At 41.3% G+C, this 23,234-nt stretch overlaps 1 protein-coding gene across 2 annotated transcripts in view; it reads left to right on the plus strand.

The window, feature by feature from the left end:
- Positions 1-23,234, plus strand: part of LOC128685007 (salivary peroxidase/catechol oxidase-like) — a 49,749-nt gene that overhangs the window by 17,665 nt on the left and 8,850 nt on the right. For both annotated transcript variants that reach the window (XM_070103631.1, XM_070103639.1), the window contains exons 5-9: positions 5,669-5,825; positions 8,163-8,294; positions 10,175-10,389; positions 12,968-13,144; positions 13,343-13,536. In XM_070103631.1, the coding sequence (XP_069959732.1) occupies positions 5,669-5,825; positions 8,163-8,294; positions 10,175-10,389; positions 12,968-13,144; positions 13,343-13,536 (875 nt within the window). The remainder of the gene's footprint in view (positions 1-5,668; positions 5,826-8,162; positions 8,295-10,174; positions 10,390-12,967; positions 13,145-13,342; positions 13,537-23,234) is intronic.

Genomic DNA, 23,234 nt, shown 5'->3' on the forward strand with positions numbered 1-23,234 from the left:
TTTGATCGGGCAAATTGGGATCTTTACTCACACCTCACTGCTTTTAGTGAGGTTCCTTCTTCATCCTCCATTGATGAGCTCCTACACATCTTCTCGACGTCAGTTTATACCGCAGCTTCTCATTCTATACCCCAAACCTCAGGCAGGCATTCTCAGAAGTGCTTGCCTTGGTGGTCTTCTGCTTGTGCTCGTGCAGTACGTTTGAAACGTGCTGCATGGAGCAGGTACCAGTACAATAGAACCGCTGAGAGACTTCTTGATTTTAAGCAGAAGCGTGTGATTGCTCGCCGTGTCATCCGTGAAGCTAAACGGACTTGTTGGCGAGACTATGTTTCCACCATCACCTCTGCTTCTTCTATGAGTGCAGTCTGGAAAAAAGTGAGGAAATTGAGTGGTAAATACTCTCCTGACCCGGCTCCTGTTCTACGGGTCGCTGGTGTTGATGTAGCAAACCCTCTCGACGTTGCCATTGAACTTGGCACACATCTGGTCCGTATTTCCCGAGGGCTCCATCTATGCCCCTCGTTTCTTTCCTCAAAGTCTGCCAGAGAGTTAGTACCCTTGGACTTTTCTTCTCTCAGAGAAGAACAGTATAATGTGCCTTTTACACTTCAAGAACTGGAGGCCACGCTCTCAGCTTGCCGATCATCGGCAGCTGGGCCTGACGACATTCATATTCGTATGTTAAAACATTTACATTGGTCAGCCCTTGTAGTCCTCTTACACCTCTTCAATCTTATTTGGGCACAAGGAGTTCTTTCCCAGCTGTGGAAATCTGCCATTGTTCTCCCTTTCCGCAAACCGGGTACTACAGGACATGATGCCTCCCACTATCGCCCCATCGCTCTTACTAGTGCAGTTTGCAAAGTGATGGAACGTCTCGTAAATCGACGTTTAATGTGGTATTTAGAGACACACAACAGTCTCTCCGCTAATCAATATGACTTTCGTAAGGGTCATTCTACCATAGACCCCTTACTACACTTGGATACGTATGTTCGTAATGCCTTTGCGAATAATCACTCAGTTATTGCCATATTTTTTGACCTTGAGAAGGCATATGACACAACTTGGAGGTATAATATTTTGGCCCAGGCCCATTCCTTAGGCCTCCGAGGCAATCTACCATCCTTCCTTAAGAACTTTTTAACTGACAGACATTTCCGTGTTCGAGTCAATAATGTTCTTTCCCCGGACTTCGTCCAAGCTGAAGGTGTCCCTCAGGGATGCGTTCTAAGCACAACACTTTTTCTTCTTGCTATAAATGATTTGGCCTCTGTTCTTCCACCCAATATTTGGTCATCACTCTATGTTGATGACTTCGCTATTGCTTGTGCAGGTGCTGACTGTCACCTTATTGCAGTTTCTCTCCAGTATGCGGTCGACCGTGTTTCCACTTGGGCCACCACGCATGGGTTTAAATTTTCAAATACCAAAACTCACCAAATTACTTTCACTAGACGCTCTGTTATCTCCGATCATCCTTTGTATCTCTACAGTCAGGTTTCTAGGCCTTCTCTTTGACCGTCGGTTATCCTGGAAACCTCACATTACCTCTCTGAAGGCAACTTGTCACAGCCGGCTAAACCTTCTTAAAACCCTTGCTCATCTTTCCTGGGGAGCTGATCGTCGAACTCTGCTTCGCCTACATTCAGCCCTCGTTTTATCCTATCCATCACCAAGGATTACGTTTGTGCCTTGGTGCTTTTCGCTCTTCCCCTGTTGAGAGCCTCTATACAGAAGCGAATGTTCCATCCTTGTCTGATCGCCGTGATGCCCATTGCCTTCACTACTATGTATGCTCTCACGATCTACACAATCCTTCCATTTATAGAATGGTCACCGATATTAGTAGACATTCTTTATTCGTTCGCCGCCCCTGTTTGCTCCATCCCTTTTCTCTTTGCCTACATTCACTCTTGTCTTCCCTTCAGTTACCACCTTTATATGTTCATGTAGCATCTCACTTTTCCCTACCCCCCTGGGAAGTTCCAGCTGTTCGGGTCTGTTCTTTCTCACTCCCTTGCTCGAAAGCTCAACTGCCTACGGTGGCTTCCCGCTCTCTTTTTCTTGATCACTTCCACTCCCATTCTCATGCCACCGCTGTGTACACAGATGGCTCTAAGTCTTCAGACGGCGTCGGATTCGCAGCAGTGTTTCCGGACAGCATCGTGCGGGGGGCATTTACTATCTTCAGCTAGCATTTTTACTGCTGAACTGTATGCCATTCTTGCAGCACTTATTCGTATCACATCTATGCCTGTGTCATCATTTGTAGTAGTCTCAGACTCCCTTAGTGCTCTACAGGCTATACGAAAATTTGATACATCTCATCCCCTAGTTCTCCGTATCCAACTTTGGCTACGCCGTATCTCTACCAAACATAAAGATATTGTTTTTTGTTGGGTCCCTGGTCATGTCGACGTACAGGGCAATGAACAGGCAGACACTGCTGCGCGGTCAGCAGTACATGATCTACCGATTTCCTATCGAGGTGTTCCATTTCTGGACTATTTTGCTGCAATAGCTACCCACCTTCGCACCCGTTGGCAACAACGTTGGTCAACTCTGCTCGGTAACAAACTTCATTCTATTAAACCAAGCATAGGTTACTGGCCGTCTTCTTGTCATCAGTGCCGAGGTTGGGAGACCACTCTCTCCCACCTTCGCATTGGCCACACTCGTCTTACTCATGGGTATCTCATGGCGAGGCACCCTGTTCCTCTCTGTGAGCAGTGTCAAGTTCCAGTATCGATTAGCCACATTCTGTTAGACTGCCCTCTCTATCAGCGAGCACGCAGAATTTACCTCCAACGTCGTCTTCGTTCTACTACTCTCTCTTTACCTTCCCTTCTTGCTGATGGACCCTCCTTTAATCCTGACTCTCTCATTGACTTCTTGACAACGACTGATTTACTCCACAAACTCTGATGATACTTTTTGCACTCCCCTCAGCCCTTTCTAGTTCAGTCTCTTGCTGCCCTTTACCCTTTCACCATCCACTACCCCGCTGTTATCCGTAACCTATTACTCATCCATCTCCCTTTTGCCACCTGATGCCCTCGCTTCCTTCCTGCCCTGCAGCGCTGTATAGTCCTTGTGGCTTAGCGCTTCTTTTTTATTATAATAATTCCGCCTGCCAACACACAACGTATCCAAGACTTAATCTAAGAACTCAGGTGCCTTAAAGAGCACAACAATTCGTTAATTTGGGCGACTACCATGGGGTTATCATTGACTAAGGATAGGCATTACAGTTCAAAGGTGAAACAGGATGACACTACAATTCACAACAATGAAAATATCTAATATAACAAAACGAAACTACACTGTGATATTTGACATCTCAATAAACACAAATGCCAGCAGCTATAAGTGAACTTATACACTGACGAGATGCACACATTGAAAAATGCTGCCTCCACATATAGTTCAAGCTCCATCACAGCTTACAGAAAAACGAACACTTGCAAAGATACATATACTATTGAAAAGCACACGGACACGGCATAAAGTATAAACGGAAATAAGAAAACGTTCAACTGTGCTAGGAAGCACACTATATACAAAATGTACACCAATGACTTGTAATTGAGGCATAAATAACGAGAAACATTCCTAAAAGTTGTATATACAAAGCACGTAAGATATATCATCACCATTACATAAGAGACGCACATAAACTCGGAGAACACAAAACATTCACGCACTTGACAAACACAATTAGACACAGCTGACCAGCCCGTTAGATTACCCACTCTCTCTCCCATCTCCCCTCATATACCAACCTATTTCGACATTTTGTCCTATAAATCGTCCCCGCTAAAACCCTAATTCTACTGTTACCATCAACGTGCCTCATAGCCCATGACACAAAAATATAATCGGCCACAACGTACGACACCGCACGTTGTACACGCAAGTCAACCCCACCTACATCAAAGCTCAACGCCCGGAGTACCGACAAACCTCCCCCCCCCCTACCAAACGCAAAACCCTACTGAACCACTCTCGTACCATACCTAAAGTCTCACAGAAATACACAACGTGAAAAGCAGATTCCTCCATCCCGCACGCCGGACAACCCCAGTCTTCCTCCAAACGCCTATTATACAACACTACCCCGGACGGCAAGATTCCATGTAAAAATTTAAAAACCACTTCCCGTACTTGAGCAGGCAGACGCAACTGTTGAACTCGCCTCCATATATTACCCCACGCATACATGGGATACATTCCTTCAACTCGCACCACGACTACCTCCCTACCCGCCCTTTCTAAGGTACATAATTTTACACAGCGCACGTCCCTCATGTTCAATAATACGCGAAGCATCGCGTCGCACCAAATTAAATTCCTCCCTCTCCACCACCTGCGCAGGTCGTGATACAATTCACTTAACCCACCATGCATCCCACCCAGTAGGAGTTTAGTTTAATATGTTTATTATGCACCCCATACCCATCCTGTGGGCGGTAGTCTAAAGATTACAGAGGTACATAATTGGTCCAGGGACTGGACTCCAAAGTTTTGATAGCTGAGCAAGTTACAGTCGGAGAAAACGACTTTAGCTGAATTTGTGTCTGTTTAGCACACAGTAGTCACGGACATTTATTATTATTATTATTATTATTATTATTATTATTATTATTATTATTATTATTATTATTATTATTATTATTATTATTATTAATGGTATTACATTTATGGGGGTAGCGCTATATCCGTAGGGGTCACGCAGCGCTGGTAGAATGGAAAGCAATCCGATTCGATCATATTAGTCCAATTCTTTGGATCAAGAGCCCGTCACTGGCATCAAGGCACCTCTGTTGGAAGTAACAGTCAGGGAACAATGATCTCCGAAAGGATCGTTTGTGGGCTGTGTTTACGAGACAAGTAGCAAGTTGTCTACAAGCAACTATGTAAGAAAAGAAAGCGGAATTATGGCATGTATTGAGATGTTTAATCATCCAGGGATATTTTTTGGATTTAAAAAAGTCTCCTTAATATATTAAATGGTTTAACATCGTTTCTTTTAAATGTCTACATCAATATCGGAGAGACAGCGGCCTCCGACTTAACCCCGCTTACCATCACTCTTTGTTTTCTATTGGTCAGAAAGTTGAAGATCTATCTGCCCACTTTTCCAGTTATTCCCAGACTCGAATACCATATAAGTGAATTTAAAACCAATTCAGTCAAGTAAGAGTGATGATATCAGCGTAGAGAAGCCACGAAGACTCGCAGAGTGAAAGTGAAGTCACATCGATGTTAGGTTAGTAACTAGCATGGTCAACGAAATCTTTAAACTGAATTAAAAAAAAAAATCAAGACAGATCCTACTGACTGAATTAGCGTGACATTTAAATTAATGTGTAAGTATTGGACAACTGAGATGCAGTAATCTACAGGCGCTTGGAATTTCAATATATGCATGTGTGTATATATATATATATATATATATATATATATATATATATATATATATATATATATATATATATATATATATATATATATATATATATATATATATATATATATATATATATATATTAAATGTTTCCATCGAATGATATAATTACTTATGTTAAGCTTTTTAAACTTCTCATTACTAACGTTAATATGACTGCAGTTTTTTCAGATAGTTATGATAATGTGTTTACAGGTTCTACAACCACACGTGTCACCACCAGGGGAATTTTCTCTCCTGCAAGTGTCAGTGCCAGTCTACCGTCGCTGGACTCCAGCAAGATGGCGCAGTCTTTAAATGCTGGACTCAACCGTTCCAGCATTGTTAATCAGGTGGAGGAGAACCTTATCGAGTAAGAAACTTGCAGCAGTGAGACAGACAGACAGACAGACATAGACTGACACAGACTGATAGACAGAGTCATGGAGGGAGTTGATTTTAGTCTCACATAATTTGGATGACAGTGGTAAAATAACTTTAAAACCAAGCTTATTAATAATAAGTTTTTGTAGATTCCTTTTCCAACAAGCCTCCGGGAGGTGCAATATAGCTAAACAAACATTAAATAAAGAGAAGGTTGAATATAATTTAATTTTGATTTCTCAAATAGACGTTTAAAAATTTTGTCAGAAAATAACTAGTAAATGTGCTTGAAGAAAAAGTAAAGTAGCGTACATAGAAACTAACGGATCAATTGTCCATCACAATGAAATATGTCAAGTTAAGCATATCCATGGAGGAAGCAACAAAGTCAACAGATTGTACGATGATTTTACTGCTAGACTCAGGCTAGGCTGTAAGTATCTCTGGCAGTGCTGTTTGTACAGAGATGCCGATGACATCAAATACAATGTGTGGACAGAGACAGGGACACATACCAGGACATACTATCTTAAGTATCCAAACATGCAGTCTTACAGGATATTTTCATGCCAAGATATCTGACAACTTAAAAATGTATAAACATTTTGCGTCGACTAGATGAATGAATTGTTTTTGAAGAGACTTCAACCCAATAACGGCTGATGTTTTTAATGGTAATAATACTCAAATGTTTTTGATATTGTAACTTCATAATGTATTGTGTTCAGTAGCTATATGTAGAAATTGTACTGTGTTAATTGATTGTAAAATGCTTTTTCGTGATGTAACTGTCCGGTGGGAACTGATACATACCCACTGACACCTCTGAAATAATTTTTCTGTCGTTCACAGGATCAGTAAGAAGTATACAATAAACCAGTCGTTAAGGCGACACAGCTAAGCTAGTGCTTCCCAAGAATCATACACTCACAGTGTTCCCTGTCCACCCTACGCAGGAACCATACACTGTGTTCCCTGTCCACCCAACACAGGAACCATACACTCAATGTTCCCTGTCCACCCAAGACAGAAACCATACACTCACAGTGTTCCCTGTCCACCCGACACAGGAACCATACACTCACAGTGTTCTCTGTCCACCCAACACAGGAATCATACACCCACAATGTTCCCTGTCCACCCAACACAGGAAACATACACTCAGTGTTCCCTGTCCACCCGACACAAGAACCATACACTCAGTGTTCCCTGTCCACCCAACACAGGAACCATACACTCAGTGTTCCCTGTCCACCCAACACAGGAACCATACACTCAGTGTTCCCTGTCCACCCAACACAGGAACCATACACTCAGTGTTCCCTGTCCACCCGACACAAGAACCATACACTCAGTGTTCCCTGTCCACCCGATACAAGAACCATACACTCACAGTGTTCCCTGTCCACCCATCACAGGAACCATACACTCAGTGTCCCTGTTCACCCAGCACAGGAACGATACACTGTGTTCCCTGTCCACCCAACACAGGAACCATACACTCAGTATTCCCTGTCCACCCAACACAGGAACCATACACTCAGTGTTCCCTGTCCACCCAACACAGGAACCATACACTCAGTGTTCCCTGTCCACCCAACACAGGAACCATACACTCAGTGTTCCCTGTCCATCCAACACAGGAACCATACACTCAGTGTTCCCTGTCCACCCAACACAGGAACCATACACTCAGTGTTCCCTGTCCACCCAACACAGGAACCATACACTCAGTGTTCCCTGTCCACCCAACACAGGAACCATACACTCAGTGTTCCCTGTCCACCCAACACAGGAACCATACACTCAGTATTCCCTGTCCACCCAACACAGGAACCATACACTCAGTGTTCCCTGTCCACCCAACACAGAAACCATACACTCAGTGTTCCCTGTCCACCCAACACAGGAACCATACACTCAGTGTTCCCTGTCCACCCAACACAGGAACCATACACTCAGTGTTCCCTGTCCACCCAACACAGGAACCATACACTCAGTGTTCCCTGTCCACCCGACACAAGAACCATACACTCAGTGTTCCCTGTCCACCCGATACAAGAACCATACACTCACAGTGTTCCCTGTCCACCCATCACAGGAACCATACACTCGGTGTCCCTGTTCACCCAGCACAGGAACGATACACTGTGTTCCCTGTCCACCCAACACAGGAACCATACACTCAGTATTCCCTGTCCACCCAACACAGGAACCATACACTCAGTGTTCCCTGTCCACCCAACACAGGAACCATACACTCAGTATTCCCTGTCCACCCAACACAGGAACCATACACTCAGTATTCCCTGTCCACCCAACACAGGAACGCTGTCATCCTGCCCAGGGACTCACCCGCTGGTCAACATCTTCTAGTCTTCACAATCAACAAAGAAGCAAAGGAGATGGACCGCAACGCCATGGCTATTATCACAGCTTCTAGCAAACTAGTACATGTGTATGTAGAAAAAACCGCTGTAAACATTCAGTAATGTAAACATTTTTTTTTTTTTTGTAGAAATATGGAAACTGAATAATTTTTCTAAGCCATGTATGTCGTACCTAATAAGCCGAAATTGCCGAGTAGGCCGAACGCCCTTAAAAATTATTTTCCAAAAAAATTTTCTTACGGAATGATAGATATTTTTTTATATAGACAATCATAGAAAGATTTTTGTTCTTGGAAAAAACTAACATAAAAATGTTCCCTAACCTTCCATAAACTACCCCAGTTTTTTTAGGTAAATTCTGCTGTATATATCATAGGTCAATTTATTAAAAATATATTTGCGGTGACCCCGTGGCCTGGCTGGAAAAGCTCTCGCTTCACACACGGAGGACCCGGGTTCGATTCCCGACAGGGTGGAAACATTTCGACGCGTTTCCTTACACCTGTTGTCCTGTTCACCTAGCAGCAAATAGGTACCTGGGTGTTAGTTGATTGGTGTGGGCCGCATCCTGGGGGACAAGATTGAGGACCCCAATGGAAATAAGAGAGACAGTTCTCGATGACACACTGACTTTCTTGTGTTATCCTGGGTGGCTAACCCTCTGGGATTAAAAATCCGAACGAAATCTTATCTTATGCTTAGACTGAATTTAGCAGAGTTATGCCGAAAATAAATTTTCCCTCTGCTAATTCGGCAAAAGACGGCCTTGCTTTAAAGGCCAAACTGCGCGATGCGGCTTAATCACCACGACATACATGTGTCGTACCGAGTAGGTAAAACTTGCGATTTTGGCTTAAATAGCAACACTCTTATTGCCGAATAAGGCAAGAGAAGATTTGTGTATGTAATAATTTCTTAAAAATCATTCTGACGTAACGAATAAAAATATATTTCATTGTGTTTGTTTATTATTAAATTATTGTAAACTTATCTAAAATAAATTTAGTTTGATTAGGCCAAATTAAACTGCGCTTGTTATAATAAGGTTAGGTAAGTTTTCTAAGGTTCTTTTGGTACAAAATTATTAATTTTTATTTTAACATAAATGAAAAAAATATATCTTTAAACGTATAAGAGAAAATTTTAGAAAGACTTAATTTTAAATGAATGCTTGCTAATTAACCAGTTTTACATATTCGACACGACATTATATATATATATATATATATATATATATATATATATATATATATATATATATATATATTATATATATATATATATAATATATATATATATATATAATATATATTATATATATATATAATATATATATTATATATATATATATTATATATATATATATATATATATTATATATATATATATATATATATATATATATATATATATATATATATATATATATATATATATATATATATATATATATATATATATATATATATATATACTTTCTTTCTTTCAACACACCGGCTGTATCCCACCGAGGCGGGGTGGCCCAAAAGGAAAAACGAAAGTTTCTCCTTTTGCATTTAGTAATATATACAGGAGAAGAGGTTATTAGCCCCTTGCTCCAGGCATTTTAGTTGCCTCTTACAACACGCATGGCTTACGGAGGACGAATTCTGTTCCATTTCCCCATGGAGGATATATATAAATATATATATATATAAATATATATATATATAAATATATATATATAAATATATATATATATATATATATATATATATATATATATATATATATATATATATATATATATATATATATATATATATATATATATATATATATATATATATATATATATATATATATATATATATATATATGTCGTGCCGACTAATTGATTTAATTATATTTACCAATTAGATAAATTACTACCTACTTATGAATGTTTATCATTGGTTTACATTATCAGGTTTAGTTTATCACCAAGACAAGGATCATTCGGTCTGCACAACTTGCCGGTCAGTGGTACAAGTCTTGAAAGTTTGTGCCCACAAGTTCCCACCTGTACCGCTACCAACTCCAAGTACCGCACAGCTGATGGATCTTGCAACAACCTCGCTAAGCCATCCTGGGGCATGAGCAACACACCCAACCAGAGGATCTTACCACCAACTTATGAAGATGGTCAGTATTGTATCACAGTACAGTTATCGTCCTTATTTGTTGCTGATAATATTCGGTTTTATATAAACGATAGAATTTTCTTTTCTGAATTGTTTGTTCATTGGGGAAACTTTAAGCCCTAAGGTGCAGATGGTAATGAAGTTTGAAGAAAAGAAACTGAGGGTACCAACACCAGTTTCCAGCATCAAGGCTTTGATACTGGAAACGACCCCTTTGAGGGGTCGTTTGTCAGGAACAGAGGCAAATTTCTTCTGATGTAGTCGTAGTTATATGATGAACCGCTTGATGGATCTTTTAGCCATTTGATCAAATCTTTCTGCTGGCTTACCTGTTAACTCAATAAAATTAAAAGAAAAAAGAACATTACATGCAATGTTGATTTTCAAAATGCCGAAACAATTGTATTAAGCAGATTCTATGATTTAGCGAAATATAATCGAATCAAGTTTTATGAAAAATATCATTGATTTCAATATGAATATCAGTTCAGGTTATTTGATTAAAACCATTTATAATAAATATAATTTTTGAGGAATTTAAATCATGCTTAACATGTCCCTCATAAATTTTACTTGACATGTGACCTGACCAGTTCTTCACTACGCTTCCACGCTCAGCGTGTTGGGTCAAGCCTGAGGTCACATTATTTTACTATTTTTTTTGATAATGTGAGAAATCACGAATTCGCTTGGAATTTCATTATTTTTTTTCCACCATGGTTGTTTTGCATATTAGTTTACTTGGAGTTTACCTGGAGAGGACCTGGTCTCAGACCGAGCCCCGCGGCTCGGTCTGAGACCAGGCCTGACGGTGAATCAGGGTCTGATCAACCAGGCTGTTACTACTGGCCGCACGCAGGCTAGCGTACGAACCACAGCCCGGTTGGTCAGGTACTGACTTTAGGTGCCTGTCCAGTGCCTTCTTAAAGACAGCCAGGGGTCTATTGGTAATCCCCCTTATGTAGGATGGGAGGCAGTTGAACAGTCTTGGGCCCCGGACACATATTGTGTTGTCTCTCAATGTACTCGTTGTGCCCCTGCTTTTCATCGAGAGAATGTTGCATCTCCTGCCGAGTCTTTTGCTTTCATAGGGAGTGATTTTCGTGTGCAGGTTTGGTACCAATCCCTCCAGGACCTTCCAAGTATATATTATCATGTATCTCTCTCGCCTGCGTTCGAGGGAATACAGGTCAAAGACCTTCAACCGTTCCCGGTAATTTAGGTGCCTTATCGTGCTTATATGTGCCGTGAAAGTTCTTTGTACACTCTCCAGGTCTGCAATGTCGCCAGCCTTGAAGGGGGCTGTTAGTGTACAACAGTATTCCAGCCTAGAGAGCACAAGCGATTTGAAGAGAATCATCATGGGCTTGGCGTCCCTAGTTCTGAAGGTTCTCATTATCCATCCTGCCATTTTCCTAACAGACGAGGTAAATACATTGTTGTGGGCCTTGAAGGCGAGGTCCTCTGACATTATCACTCCCAGGTCCTTCACATTACTTTTCCGCTCTATTGTATGGTTAGAATTTGTCTTGTACCCTGATACATTTTTAATTTCCTCAAGTTTCCCATATCTGAGTAGTTGAAATTTATCCTCGTTGAACTTCATATTGTTTTGGGTGGCCCATTCGAAGATTTGGTTGATGTCCGCTTGGAGACTCGCGGTGTCTTCGATGGAGGTCACTGCCATGGTAATCCGGGTGTCATCCACAAAGGAAGACACGGAGTTATGACTTACATCTCTGTCAGAAATGAGGATGAGGAGTAGAATGGGAGCGAGTACTGTGTCCTGTGGAACAGAGCGTTTCACCATGGCTGTCTGGGACTTTACTCTGTTTACTATTACTCTTTGTGTTCTATTTCTCAGGAAGTTATAGATCCATCTACCAACTTTTCCTGTTATTCCTTTATCTCGCATTTTGTGTGCTATTACACCATGGTTACACTTGTCGAAAGTTTTTGCAAAGTCTGTGTATACTACATCTGTATTTTCTTTATCCTCCACAGCATCCAGGACCTTGTCATAGTGGTCCGGTAGCTGAGACAGGCAGGAGCGACCTGCTCTAAACCCGTGTTGCCCTGGGTTGTGTAACTGATGGGTATCTAGGTGGTTGGTGATCTTGCTTCTCAGAACCCTCTCAAAGATTTTTATGATATGGGATGTTAATGCTATCGGTCTGTAGTTCTTTGCAATTGCTTTACTGCAACTTTATGGAGTGGGGCTATGACTGTTGTTTTTAGTGTGTGTGGGTTGACTCCTGTATCCATGCTCCCTCTCCATAAAATGCTGAAGGCACGTGATAGGGGCTTCTTGCAGTTCTTGATGAACACGGAGTTCCATGAGTCTGGGCCTGGGGCAGAGTACATGGGCATGTCATTTATTGCCTCGTCAAAGCCTTGTGGAGTTAGGATAATATCCGAGATTTTTGGGATGTCCAAATTTTGGGCTTCGTTCATAAAGAATTCATTTGGGTTGTCGACCCTTAGTCTGGGCAGTATAATTAAAAAAACTCTTAAGAATATGATTGATGTGTACTCTTAACAGTTCCCAGTCAGTGAATTGTAAAGATATTTCTCAACAGGAGTGTTTGAGCCAAGAGCCACAGCAGCTGATGGTTCTCCTCTTCCCGGTGTGCGTCACATAAGCAGTAATGTTTTATTAGACGTGAACAAGCCAGACGAGATCCACACCTCGTCCCTCATGGTGTGGGCACAGTTTATTGACCACGAACTTGCTCATGTTCCTTTCCCTACTATGGGTAAGACGAATTTTCCAAATATTTACAGGTGATCTTGTCCATAATGCTTAGTGAGACTTTCCACAGAATTCGGGAAAGTTAAGCATATCTTCCATTATATAAAACATTAAAACAAATTATTTGCATATTTACATATGAGAATCTTTCAATATTTATTTTATTTATACTGAAATTGATTATTCTGCTATATACTCTCAGATAATGGAGAAGGAATTCAATGCTGCCCTAACGGAACACTGGCACCCGCGGCCCTGCGTCATCCTAGATGTATGCCCATTGATCTTACTGGTGACGCCTTCTATGGTCCCCAAGGCAGAACCTGCATGAACTTTGTCAGGAGTATGGTCGCCGTGGGCGCTGGATCAGAATGTGTCTTTGGTTATGCCGAGCAGGTTGGTAGTGTCACTCATACAGTATTTACATTCAATGTATTTTGTGTCATATCTGGAATTCTTATTTTGTGACGTTTCAACGCGAACTTAACTGATGTCGTCAACGACTATTTATATGTAGAATTTCATAATCTATTACAAATTCGTCCCTTCTCTGTATCCCATTTATGAATACACCTGAAAGTCACATGTGGATTACATACTTTCTATTAAGTAGAAATTATAAGATATAAAAATTTATATTTTGTTTATTGGACTCCATTTAATGTATTTATCAAGACCAGAGGCTTAATTTGACTGAAATATTACATACTGTTTGGTACAGGAATGCTTTATGACCCACTCTACAGCATGTATTATATGCCCAAAGGTCGCTCCTAAATTATTATTAGTATAATATTGTTATTATCATGTTATAATCAGATTTTTGGAATAACAGGCATGAGCAGGAGCCTTATGGCCAAAGTTGCTGAACTCATTCCCAACATCTTGGAATAACTCGGAAAACTTACAAAACACTTAAGTCGCGGAAATTCAAATGTTAAAAAAAAAAAAAAAAAAAAAAAAAAAAAAAAAAAAAAAAAAGGTGCGACTGAAAGTAAAATTCAGATGTGTAGCTGCTAAAAAAAATGTGTGAAATTTTTATTCCCGAAAATTTACGTTAAATGAATTTTAGTTTACGTCTTCTGATGCATCTTAGGGCCAGGATAGTACCTATTAAGTTTTGTTTGTGTGCAGACTATATATATATATATATATATATATATATATATATATATATATATATATATATATATATATATATATATATATATATATATATATATATATATGGAGGTACCACCTCTAGAACTGTCCTTGGGATCCTTATCCTCAGAGAAAAGAATAAACTTGCTTCAGGGGAAAACTCAAGGTTCTACCTGAAGCTATTTGAATTTTTTCTCCTACCATCTCTTATATATTCCACATATGATTTATTTAAAAACAAGATACATTCACAAAATACATTGACAAAAATACAATATGAAGTAAAACAACATAGATAACTCAGAGCTACATCTCGAATACTTCGTCCAGCTCCCTGGCAGTGGGCCACGTGCCCAGAATGCTGCAGGCATTTCCTCTCTGGATCGCGACACTGAGCCAGAAAGAGGAAGTTGGTCGCCCTGTGGTCCTTGGTTTCTATGATGAGTATCACCCAGCTCTTTGAGGAACTTTAGAGCACACTTGCCCCATGTTCCAAGGGTCTCCGACCCTATTGGGATGAAGTTACAGCATATTTGCGGGTCTTCGGGTCTCCCTGTGACTGGCAGCTCCACCCCCTTCAGCTACGGAGTATGGCAAGTAGGTGTCTGCCAATGTGGCGGCTTTCCATCCTTCCAGGGTAGCATAGTGGCTCCATCAGAACGCTTTTGACTTCCGTCAGACCTCTGCACTAGGAGTTCCCGATGAGCTGGGCAACGGGCTGTGGTGAGGCTTCTCTTTATGATGTCATTGACCTCCTCATGTCTGGCATACTTCCCTTCTGCTGTGTGACACACGAGACCATGAAGTCCAAATTGATCAGCCGTCGCCCTGCCGCAAATACACCTATGTTCGGTGAGGATGGTGCGGCTAGGCGAAGAGCAATACCAATCGAAATGGCCTGTGGGTTGAGTCGAGTGCCCAGGGAGAAATTGGGAATAGCTAGAAGGAAATCTGAGTGTTGCGTCTTCACCGCCAGGAGACGAGCTATGTCCTTGCCTGAAGCGTTGGTGAGCATTGTGTTGGCGATTTTTTCCATGATCAGTTTGTCCCAGTGGGACCGTTTGTGCTCTTTGGGAGGAGCTGGTCTACTGGAGGAGTCTGCAAAGGTGTCCCACCGCATCGCTGCTTCAGTAAATCTGGGGTCTTGAGCTCCTACCACGTCTCTCTAGACTAATGCACTGGAAGCCAAACACGAAGACAAAAGCAGGTAAAGCTACATGCGTTGCTTTGCGCACCCCTATACCTCCCAGTCGCACTGGGAGAGTTGCCTGATCCCATTGCAGGTCCTCTAGTGACAGGTTCAGTGCCTTCTTAAAGGTTAATCTCAGGTGTGCGTCATATTCGTCGAGTGTTGGGTTGTCAAAAGAGGGTGCACACCTCTCCCTATCAACACAAAAAAGAGAGAGGCAGAACCCCCACTCACTCTACTGACAGTGAAAAAGTCAGGTGAGCAAGAAAATTGAAGAGGGCAACACAGTATGGGCAATCAGAATTATTACCAGTGAAGATACAGTTGCTCCCAGGGACGCTGACACGGCTGAAGCACTTAGAGGAAAGCACCCTGCCAGGGAAACCAGTGGCACCAACAGTTCCAACACCTCTGTCCCCACTATGGAACCATTGATTGTGGAAGACTCAGACATTTACAAAGCAATAATGTCGTTCCCATCTGGCTCTGCTGGGGGTTACACTGGAATAAGGCCACAGCATTTAAAGGAAATGGTTAATCCAGTTATTGGGGAAATTGCAGAGACACTGCTTTCAGAGATCACAAGGTTCGTCAACAATTCCTTGGCTGGTCTGATTCCTGATGAAATTAGACCTTTCTTTTTTGGTGCAACACTTTGTGCACTTAAAAAGAAGGATGGAGGAATTCGGCCAATTGCAGTAGGCAACACGTTACGCCGCCTCGTATCCAAAGCTGCTTTCCGATGTATTCGTGCACAGGCAGCCATGATGCTTCAACCAAACCAGCTTGGCTTTGGGGTCTCTCAAGGAAGTGAAGCAGTGGTTCATGCAACAAGGGCGTATATCAACAACCTGCCTGAGGACAATGCAGTGGTAAAATTAGATTTCAAGAATGCGTTCAATCTCCTGAAAAAAGACGTGGTATTAGCAGCAGTACAAGAACATTTCCCTGGTCTCTTCCCTTTTGTTTCAGCTGGGTATAGCATGGAATCACTGCTTCTCTTTGGAGAGCATGAAATCACATCATCGGAGGGTGTCCAACAAGGAGATCCTCTTGCACCATTTCTCTTCTGTATAGCAGTTAGGGAAATCACAGTCAGACTGACCAGCGAGCTAAACATCTGGTTCCTAGATGATGGCACACTAGCAGGTACAAAAGAGTCCCTCCTACATGACCTTACACAGGTAATGACACGGGGACAGGAAATGGGTCTCATCCTGAATCCATCCAAATGTGAAATCATCTCAGTCAGTCAACAAGTGATAAATGCAGTGAGATCAAAACTACCAGGAGCAGCAGTCATTGCCCCCACAAATAGTGTCTTTCTAGGAGCACCTCTGGGAAGCAATGCCATTGACAATTCTCAGGAAGAAATTGGAAGAGTTAAGGAGAATGGAACAACGAATAGGCAATCTGGACACCCACGATGCCTTGTACTTTCTCACAAAGTGCTTGAGTCTGCCCAGGTTGACATATTTCCTAAGATGTGCACCTTCATATGATAACCCTATACTGCACGAATATGACAGTATTCTGAGGCAGATTTTTACGAAAGTACTTAACCTTACTCTAGAAGACGGGCAGTGGAACCAAGCTACACTTCCAGTCAGACTAGGAGGCATTGGTGTCCGCAAGTCATCACAGATTGCGTTACCTGCTTTTCTGTCCTCGTGTATTGCATCCAGAGAGCTTGTAGCAGCGATTCTCCCTGAACATCTTAGGGACAAGATTGGAGTCCAGGACCAAAAATTCATTGACGGAGCAATGATCTGGGATAATCTAACGGGCTCTGAAACCAGACCTGCTCCCCCCAACAACTACAAACAATCGCACTGGGATGGTCCAATAGTGGAAAATATAGCCTCAACAATGCTTCAGAGTGTGTCAGGGAAGGATAGAGCCCGCCTCCTGGAAGTGAGAGCCCCTCGTGCTGGGGACTTTCTGTTGGCTGTTCCCAACTCCAGCCTTGGCACACGCCTCGACCCACAGACCATCCGCATCGGTGTTGCCCTTCGACTTGCCGCCCCTATTATCGCCGAACACAGGTGCATTTGTAGCAGTGAAGCAGCAGACCGATTCGGGTACCATGGTCTTGTGTACCGTAAATCCGAGGGAAAGTAAGTAAGTAAGTAAGTAAGTAAGTTTATTCAGGTATACACAAATACAGTTACATAGAATTATCATACATAGCAGCATATGTGTAGAGAACCTAGGATAACCCAAAAAAGTCAGACAGAGTGACTTATTTCCATTGGGGTCCTTTTACCTTATTATTATAGTATAAAGGTTATAATATTTTTTTATTGTTCTACAATGAAGATAACATCTTATTATCCTACTAAAAAGACTATCTGCGACACCAAGGTCATTAAGACTATCTACAATACGAGTGTCATTACAAGGAATAAGGTAAAATTTACACGTATGTTAGCTAAAAAATAGAAAATCATTCCCCTCCCTTTCTGTAGCTACAGTCATCAGACACCTTTTGGCACTCTTCTTGAACTGGTTCGCGCTATGACTGGCTTTGACATGTGCGGGTAGTCTGTTCCATTCCTTTATTGCTGTACAATAAAAGGTGTTTGAAGCCTGGCCACTGACTGTGGGTACTACAAAGTTGTGCTCTCTCCCCCTAGTTCTATGATTGCTTTGGTTCCCAGCCTTGACAAAATTGACGGCAAGATATTCTGGACATTGCTTGTGAGCAATTTTATAAACGTGATTTAGCTTCAGTTGTTTTACTCTGTCTTCAACATTCAGCATATCCAACTGCTGTAATTCATCCTGGCCTACATGTTCTCTTGGTCCCAGCCCCAGGATGAATCTTACGATTTTGTTCTGGGTGATTTGCAGTCTATCTTTCAGTTTTTTTGTCAAGGCAGAGTACCAAGAAGAGCAAGCGTAATCCATATGGCATTGTATAAGGGCTAGACATAGAGTCCTGCGAGCCTCAGTAGGTAGACACTGTGCTTGTCTATACAGGAACTTCAGTCTGGCATTCGCTTTCTTTACTACACTGTTCCCTATCAATTCTCCTGACATGCTTGGGTCAAAGGGGATTCCCAAATATTTTACTGATGAAACCAAAGTGATGGGCTCCCCATTACATTGAACATTAAAATTATTTACCCTTCTCAGTTTATGTTTCGTGCCAAAGAGAATGGCTTCAGTTTTCCCTAGGTGTAATGATAGTTTGTTGTCTACTAACCATTTGCTGCAGGACTCCAGTTCCAGTGTTAAAACATTAGCAATATCTTGTGGGTCTTTACCTGACACTAACAGCGCACTGTCATCTGCATACAGTAGGAGTTTGCACTTGACACTGATAGGCATATCATTGACATAACATAAGAATAATAAGGGACCCAGAATACTACCTTGGGGAACTCCACATGTTATCAGCAGGGGTTCTGATTCTGTTTTGTTGATTTTGACTATTTGTCTCCTATTGCTAAGGTAGGACTTAAACCAGTCTACAGAACCTATACCGATAGTTTGAAGTTTATTACATAATATATTGTGGTTGACAGTATCGAAGGCCTTTTGCAGGTCTAAGGTTACCATGCCTATGAGGTTCCCCTTTGACATTTCAGTTCTCAGGTAATCCATCAGATTAATAAGGGAGGTGTCGGTTGAGTAGGATCTTCTAAAGCCCGATTGATAGCTATGGAGAATGTTGTTGTCATTAAGGTACTTAACTACTTGAGAATACACCGCCCTCTCTAGAATTTTAGATATTATACTGAGTATACTAACAGGCCTATAGTTGCTTACATCAGACCTACTATTTTTCTTAAAGATAGGAGTAACTCTGGCCTCCTTGAACCCCTCCGGTACTGTATTAGTGGTGATTGATAGATTTATTATGTGAGCAATAGGGATTGACAGTTCAGAAGCACCATCTTTTAGGAACTTAGACGGGATGTTATCAGGGCCTGTGCTCTTAGTTGGGTTTAACCTGCTTAGTTCTTTTTGAATAAAGTCATGAGATACACTTACTAGTTGACAACTGTTTGGGGTTACCCCTTTATTGGTATAGTATGTTTGAAACTTATCAGAGTCTGTGTTAAAGGTATTTGATGCAGCTGGTAGTTTACTTACTAGTGTTGATGCAACAGATGTGTAGTATGAATTAAAGCAATTTGCCACCTTAGATGTTTCGTGGCATACCTCATTATCGATAGTGAGTACTATGTTAGACCTATCTACTGGCTTATGGCTATACCCCAACTGTTTTAGTTGATGCCAGAGCTTTCTGGGGTTATGCTTATACTCTTCAATTTTTGAGCAGTAGTGCTTTGCCTTTGCTCCTTTTATAAGTCTCTGTACTCTGTTCCTCACCCTTTGGAATTCATTTAGTGCTGCAATATCCTGTCTGTTTGCTTTAAATCTTTTTAGCAGCTGGTCTCTGAATTTCATATTATCTAATATCTCAGTATTCATCCAGGGTTCAGTTCTTCGTTTAATCCTAACCTCTTTAACTGGTGCAATATTATCAAGGATGGTAGTGAACATTGTTTTGAATTTTTCCCAGGCATCGTTTACGTCCGTGCAACTTGTTATCTCTGTCCAGACACAATTGTGTAGCCTATTTACCAGTGTTTCTTTACTGTAGTTTCTAGTTGACCTCATTTTTATTGTCCTGTGTAGGCCTATCCTATCCCTAGTTATTTTCCTGGTGCAGTAAATGATGAAATGATCACTAAGACCTGTGGTAATGACGCCTGACTGACTAATGTTCTCAGAGCGGTTACAAAGTATGTGGTCAATTAGGGTGGCTGAGAACTGTGTGATCCGGGTTGGAGTATTAATAAGTTGAGTGTAACTATTTAATCCTAGAATTTGCTTATACCTTTTGCATAGCCCGTTATTTTGCTGCTGAAAACAGATATTGAAGTCGCCCAGTATTATTGTCTCGCAATTGTTTTCAACTCCGGACAAGACTCTGGAAAAGTCTTCTAAGAACTGGTCCTGGGTAGGAGGGCGGTAACTAGTTCCTACTAAGATGGGTTTGGTCTTAGGAAGCAGCACTTCAAACCATAGAATCTCCAGTTTATTGTTATTTAAATCAGGTCTTGGGTTGTAAGCTAAGTCGTTTCTAATATAGGCACATACTCCACCACCCTTTCTGTTCCTATCTAAGCGTTTTATATTGTAACCATCTATTTTGACCTCGTCGTCAGTCACCGTATCATCCAACCAAGATTCAGAGATGGTTATAACTGCCGCCCTAATTTTGTTAGCTAGAATCCTAATCTCTGCCAATTTAGGAAGAAGTGATCTTGCATTGACATGAATAAAGTGAAGGCCTGTTTTCATAAAACAATCATAATCATCAATATATGGCAATATATGGTCATTTGTATTAAAATTAGGTAAATCAATGTCATCACTGCTAAAGGGTAACTGTGCCAAAGTGCATTTGTTACACACAAAATGAATTCTGGCACCGTTGCTATAATTGTACATACATCCATCATGCACCCACCCCTTACACATTTTACATAAGGTGCCTTTTCTGTTTTTCATGCGTACTTTAGTACAGTGTATACATCTGTTTGGTAGTGTTTGAGATAATAATGGCTGTATTGTCTCACATTGACCTATGTATGCATTACCTATGGAGTTAAGGTTATCATCCCTAGCTACTAGACCGTCATTATTGCCGTCATTTATCTGTCTGTTTTTCCTCTGCACAATAGTTTGAGGTCCTGGATTAATTTGGATATCACCACTTAAGAGCGCTACAATAAGAGCTGTGTGCCATTGTTTTTGTTTAGGTATGCGGTGTTGCCATACCTTGCGGCGATAGTGAGGTTTACTTTTCTGGTAGGATGGCAACTGTTGGGCTTTTACTGTCCAGGGCGCTGTTACTCCATTCACCTTTTCCAACCCCCATGACTGATTTCTTTCTTCATGGAATTGAAGAAGAAATATAAATATAATTATGGCAGCCTGTACCCCTCTAATGCCTGCCATTTTCACTCTTCGCTCTTTTACTCATATACAATAATATTTATTTCTCTTTTCCAGTCCCTAGTACACTTAGTATCTGCTTTAGCAATCACACTGAATTACTAGTAAAATTTCCTCTTCAAAAACCTCTTCACTGCTCACTTTTCCCTTAACTTCACAAAACCCTTACAATTAACCCCTTCAAACACACTCCCCTTCACATCACACTTCACAGTCTGGCTTCCCCAATTAACTTCTAACTCCTTTCCATTCTGGTAGATCAGAAAGGTTTAATCCATGGTTTTATCCTTCCAAATCCCCCTCAGTTCCATTTATCGGGGATTGTGTGGTGTTGTTGACTGCCTGACCTGTTTTGCTGACTCAGCCATTTTTAAAACACTTAGGGGAGTAACGCCACCTACCACCTGACTTTCTTTGAGTTTATAGATATATTTGGCGTTTTCTGCTATGATTCTCTCACTGTACACTGGTCAGCTGAATATAGGTCAGCTACTAAAACATTAACCTTGACTGTTTAACTATTCACTTCTTTCTCACGGCTGGCACTGAGGGATAACCGTCCTATACCTTGGAGTTTTATACTGTTGATTTGACGATGTCTCCTGTGTTTCCCTCTCGTTAGCACTGGTACAGGTGATATGATGGTGGTACAGATATGATGCTACTGTCAACAGATGAACGTCAGTAAAGATGAGAGTTTCACTTCGCTAGTTGTACGTCTGGCAGTAGCTGCTGTTTGAATGCCGGTCAGCCATGTTTAAAGGCTCAAATCTTTCCACTGTTTGGCACTGACGAAAAAAGTCCTACAGACCTGGCATTTCCTTGGAGATTTAGTTGATCAGGATTTCTGCCATGTTGTCTTCCCGTTAAACACTGGTGCAGTTGATATGGAGGTCAGTTATTTCATTTAGTGGAAAACGTCTTGTGTCTGGTTCACGTCTGGTAGCAGGTCTGGTACTTGAATGCCGGTCCCTCTTCTGTCATATTTAGTCCATTTCGTTGTCGTCACCGTCAGTTTTTATGTAACTATAGTTAACTTGCATGTTGTTGCAGCAGTACTTGCAAATTTGGCCATCACTGGAGTTCGGATAGGCCCAGGGGACGGCAAGATATAGGAGCAGCCTTGTTGCTGCTTGCTGCGGCTCCCACAACCACAACCCAAAAGTCTAGAAAATATGGAGAACTTGCCCATCACTATATGTTTGTTCCCATAGGCTCAGAGACCCTTGGCTCATGGGAAAGAGTGCATCTAAATTCCTTAAGGAGCTGGGAAAAAGACTCATCAGGGTAACTAGGGATCCCAGGGCAGCTAGTTTTCTGTTCCAGCGGCTCAGTGCGGCTGTTCAAAGGGGTAATGCCTGCTGTATTTTGGGCATACGCCCCAGCTCTGAGGAGCTGGATGAGATTTTCGCCTTATAATCGGTGATACACACGTAACAACATGTACCTTATATGCCACCTTTATATCAACAATGTATCTCTTAAATCTTCTGTTCCATATTATGTAATAAAATATTCCTATTGGTAAAAAAAAATATTAAAAGATGGGGTGGTAGGGGAAGTGGAATATTCAAACGGCTTCAGGAAGAAATCCAAATATTCTTCCTTGAAGCCTTTTTATCCACTTCTCCGAGGCTGTGGGTTCCACAATATATAAACTCGGTTTAAGTGGTAATAGACGACTGTAAATGAATAAACAGAAAGATGGACGGGGTATTGTACATACATATATTATTTCTTTGTAATTTCAACTACATGGAATAAAAAATATCATAAATGGTTAATA

Source organism: Cherax quadricarinatus, chromosome 5 (genome assembly GCF_038502225.1).
Source record: "Cherax quadricarinatus isolate ZL_2023a chromosome 5, ASM3850222v1, whole genome shotgun sequence".
Classification (NCBI taxonomy): domain Eukaryota; kingdom Metazoa; phylum Arthropoda; class Malacostraca; order Decapoda; family Parastacidae; genus Cherax; species Cherax quadricarinatus.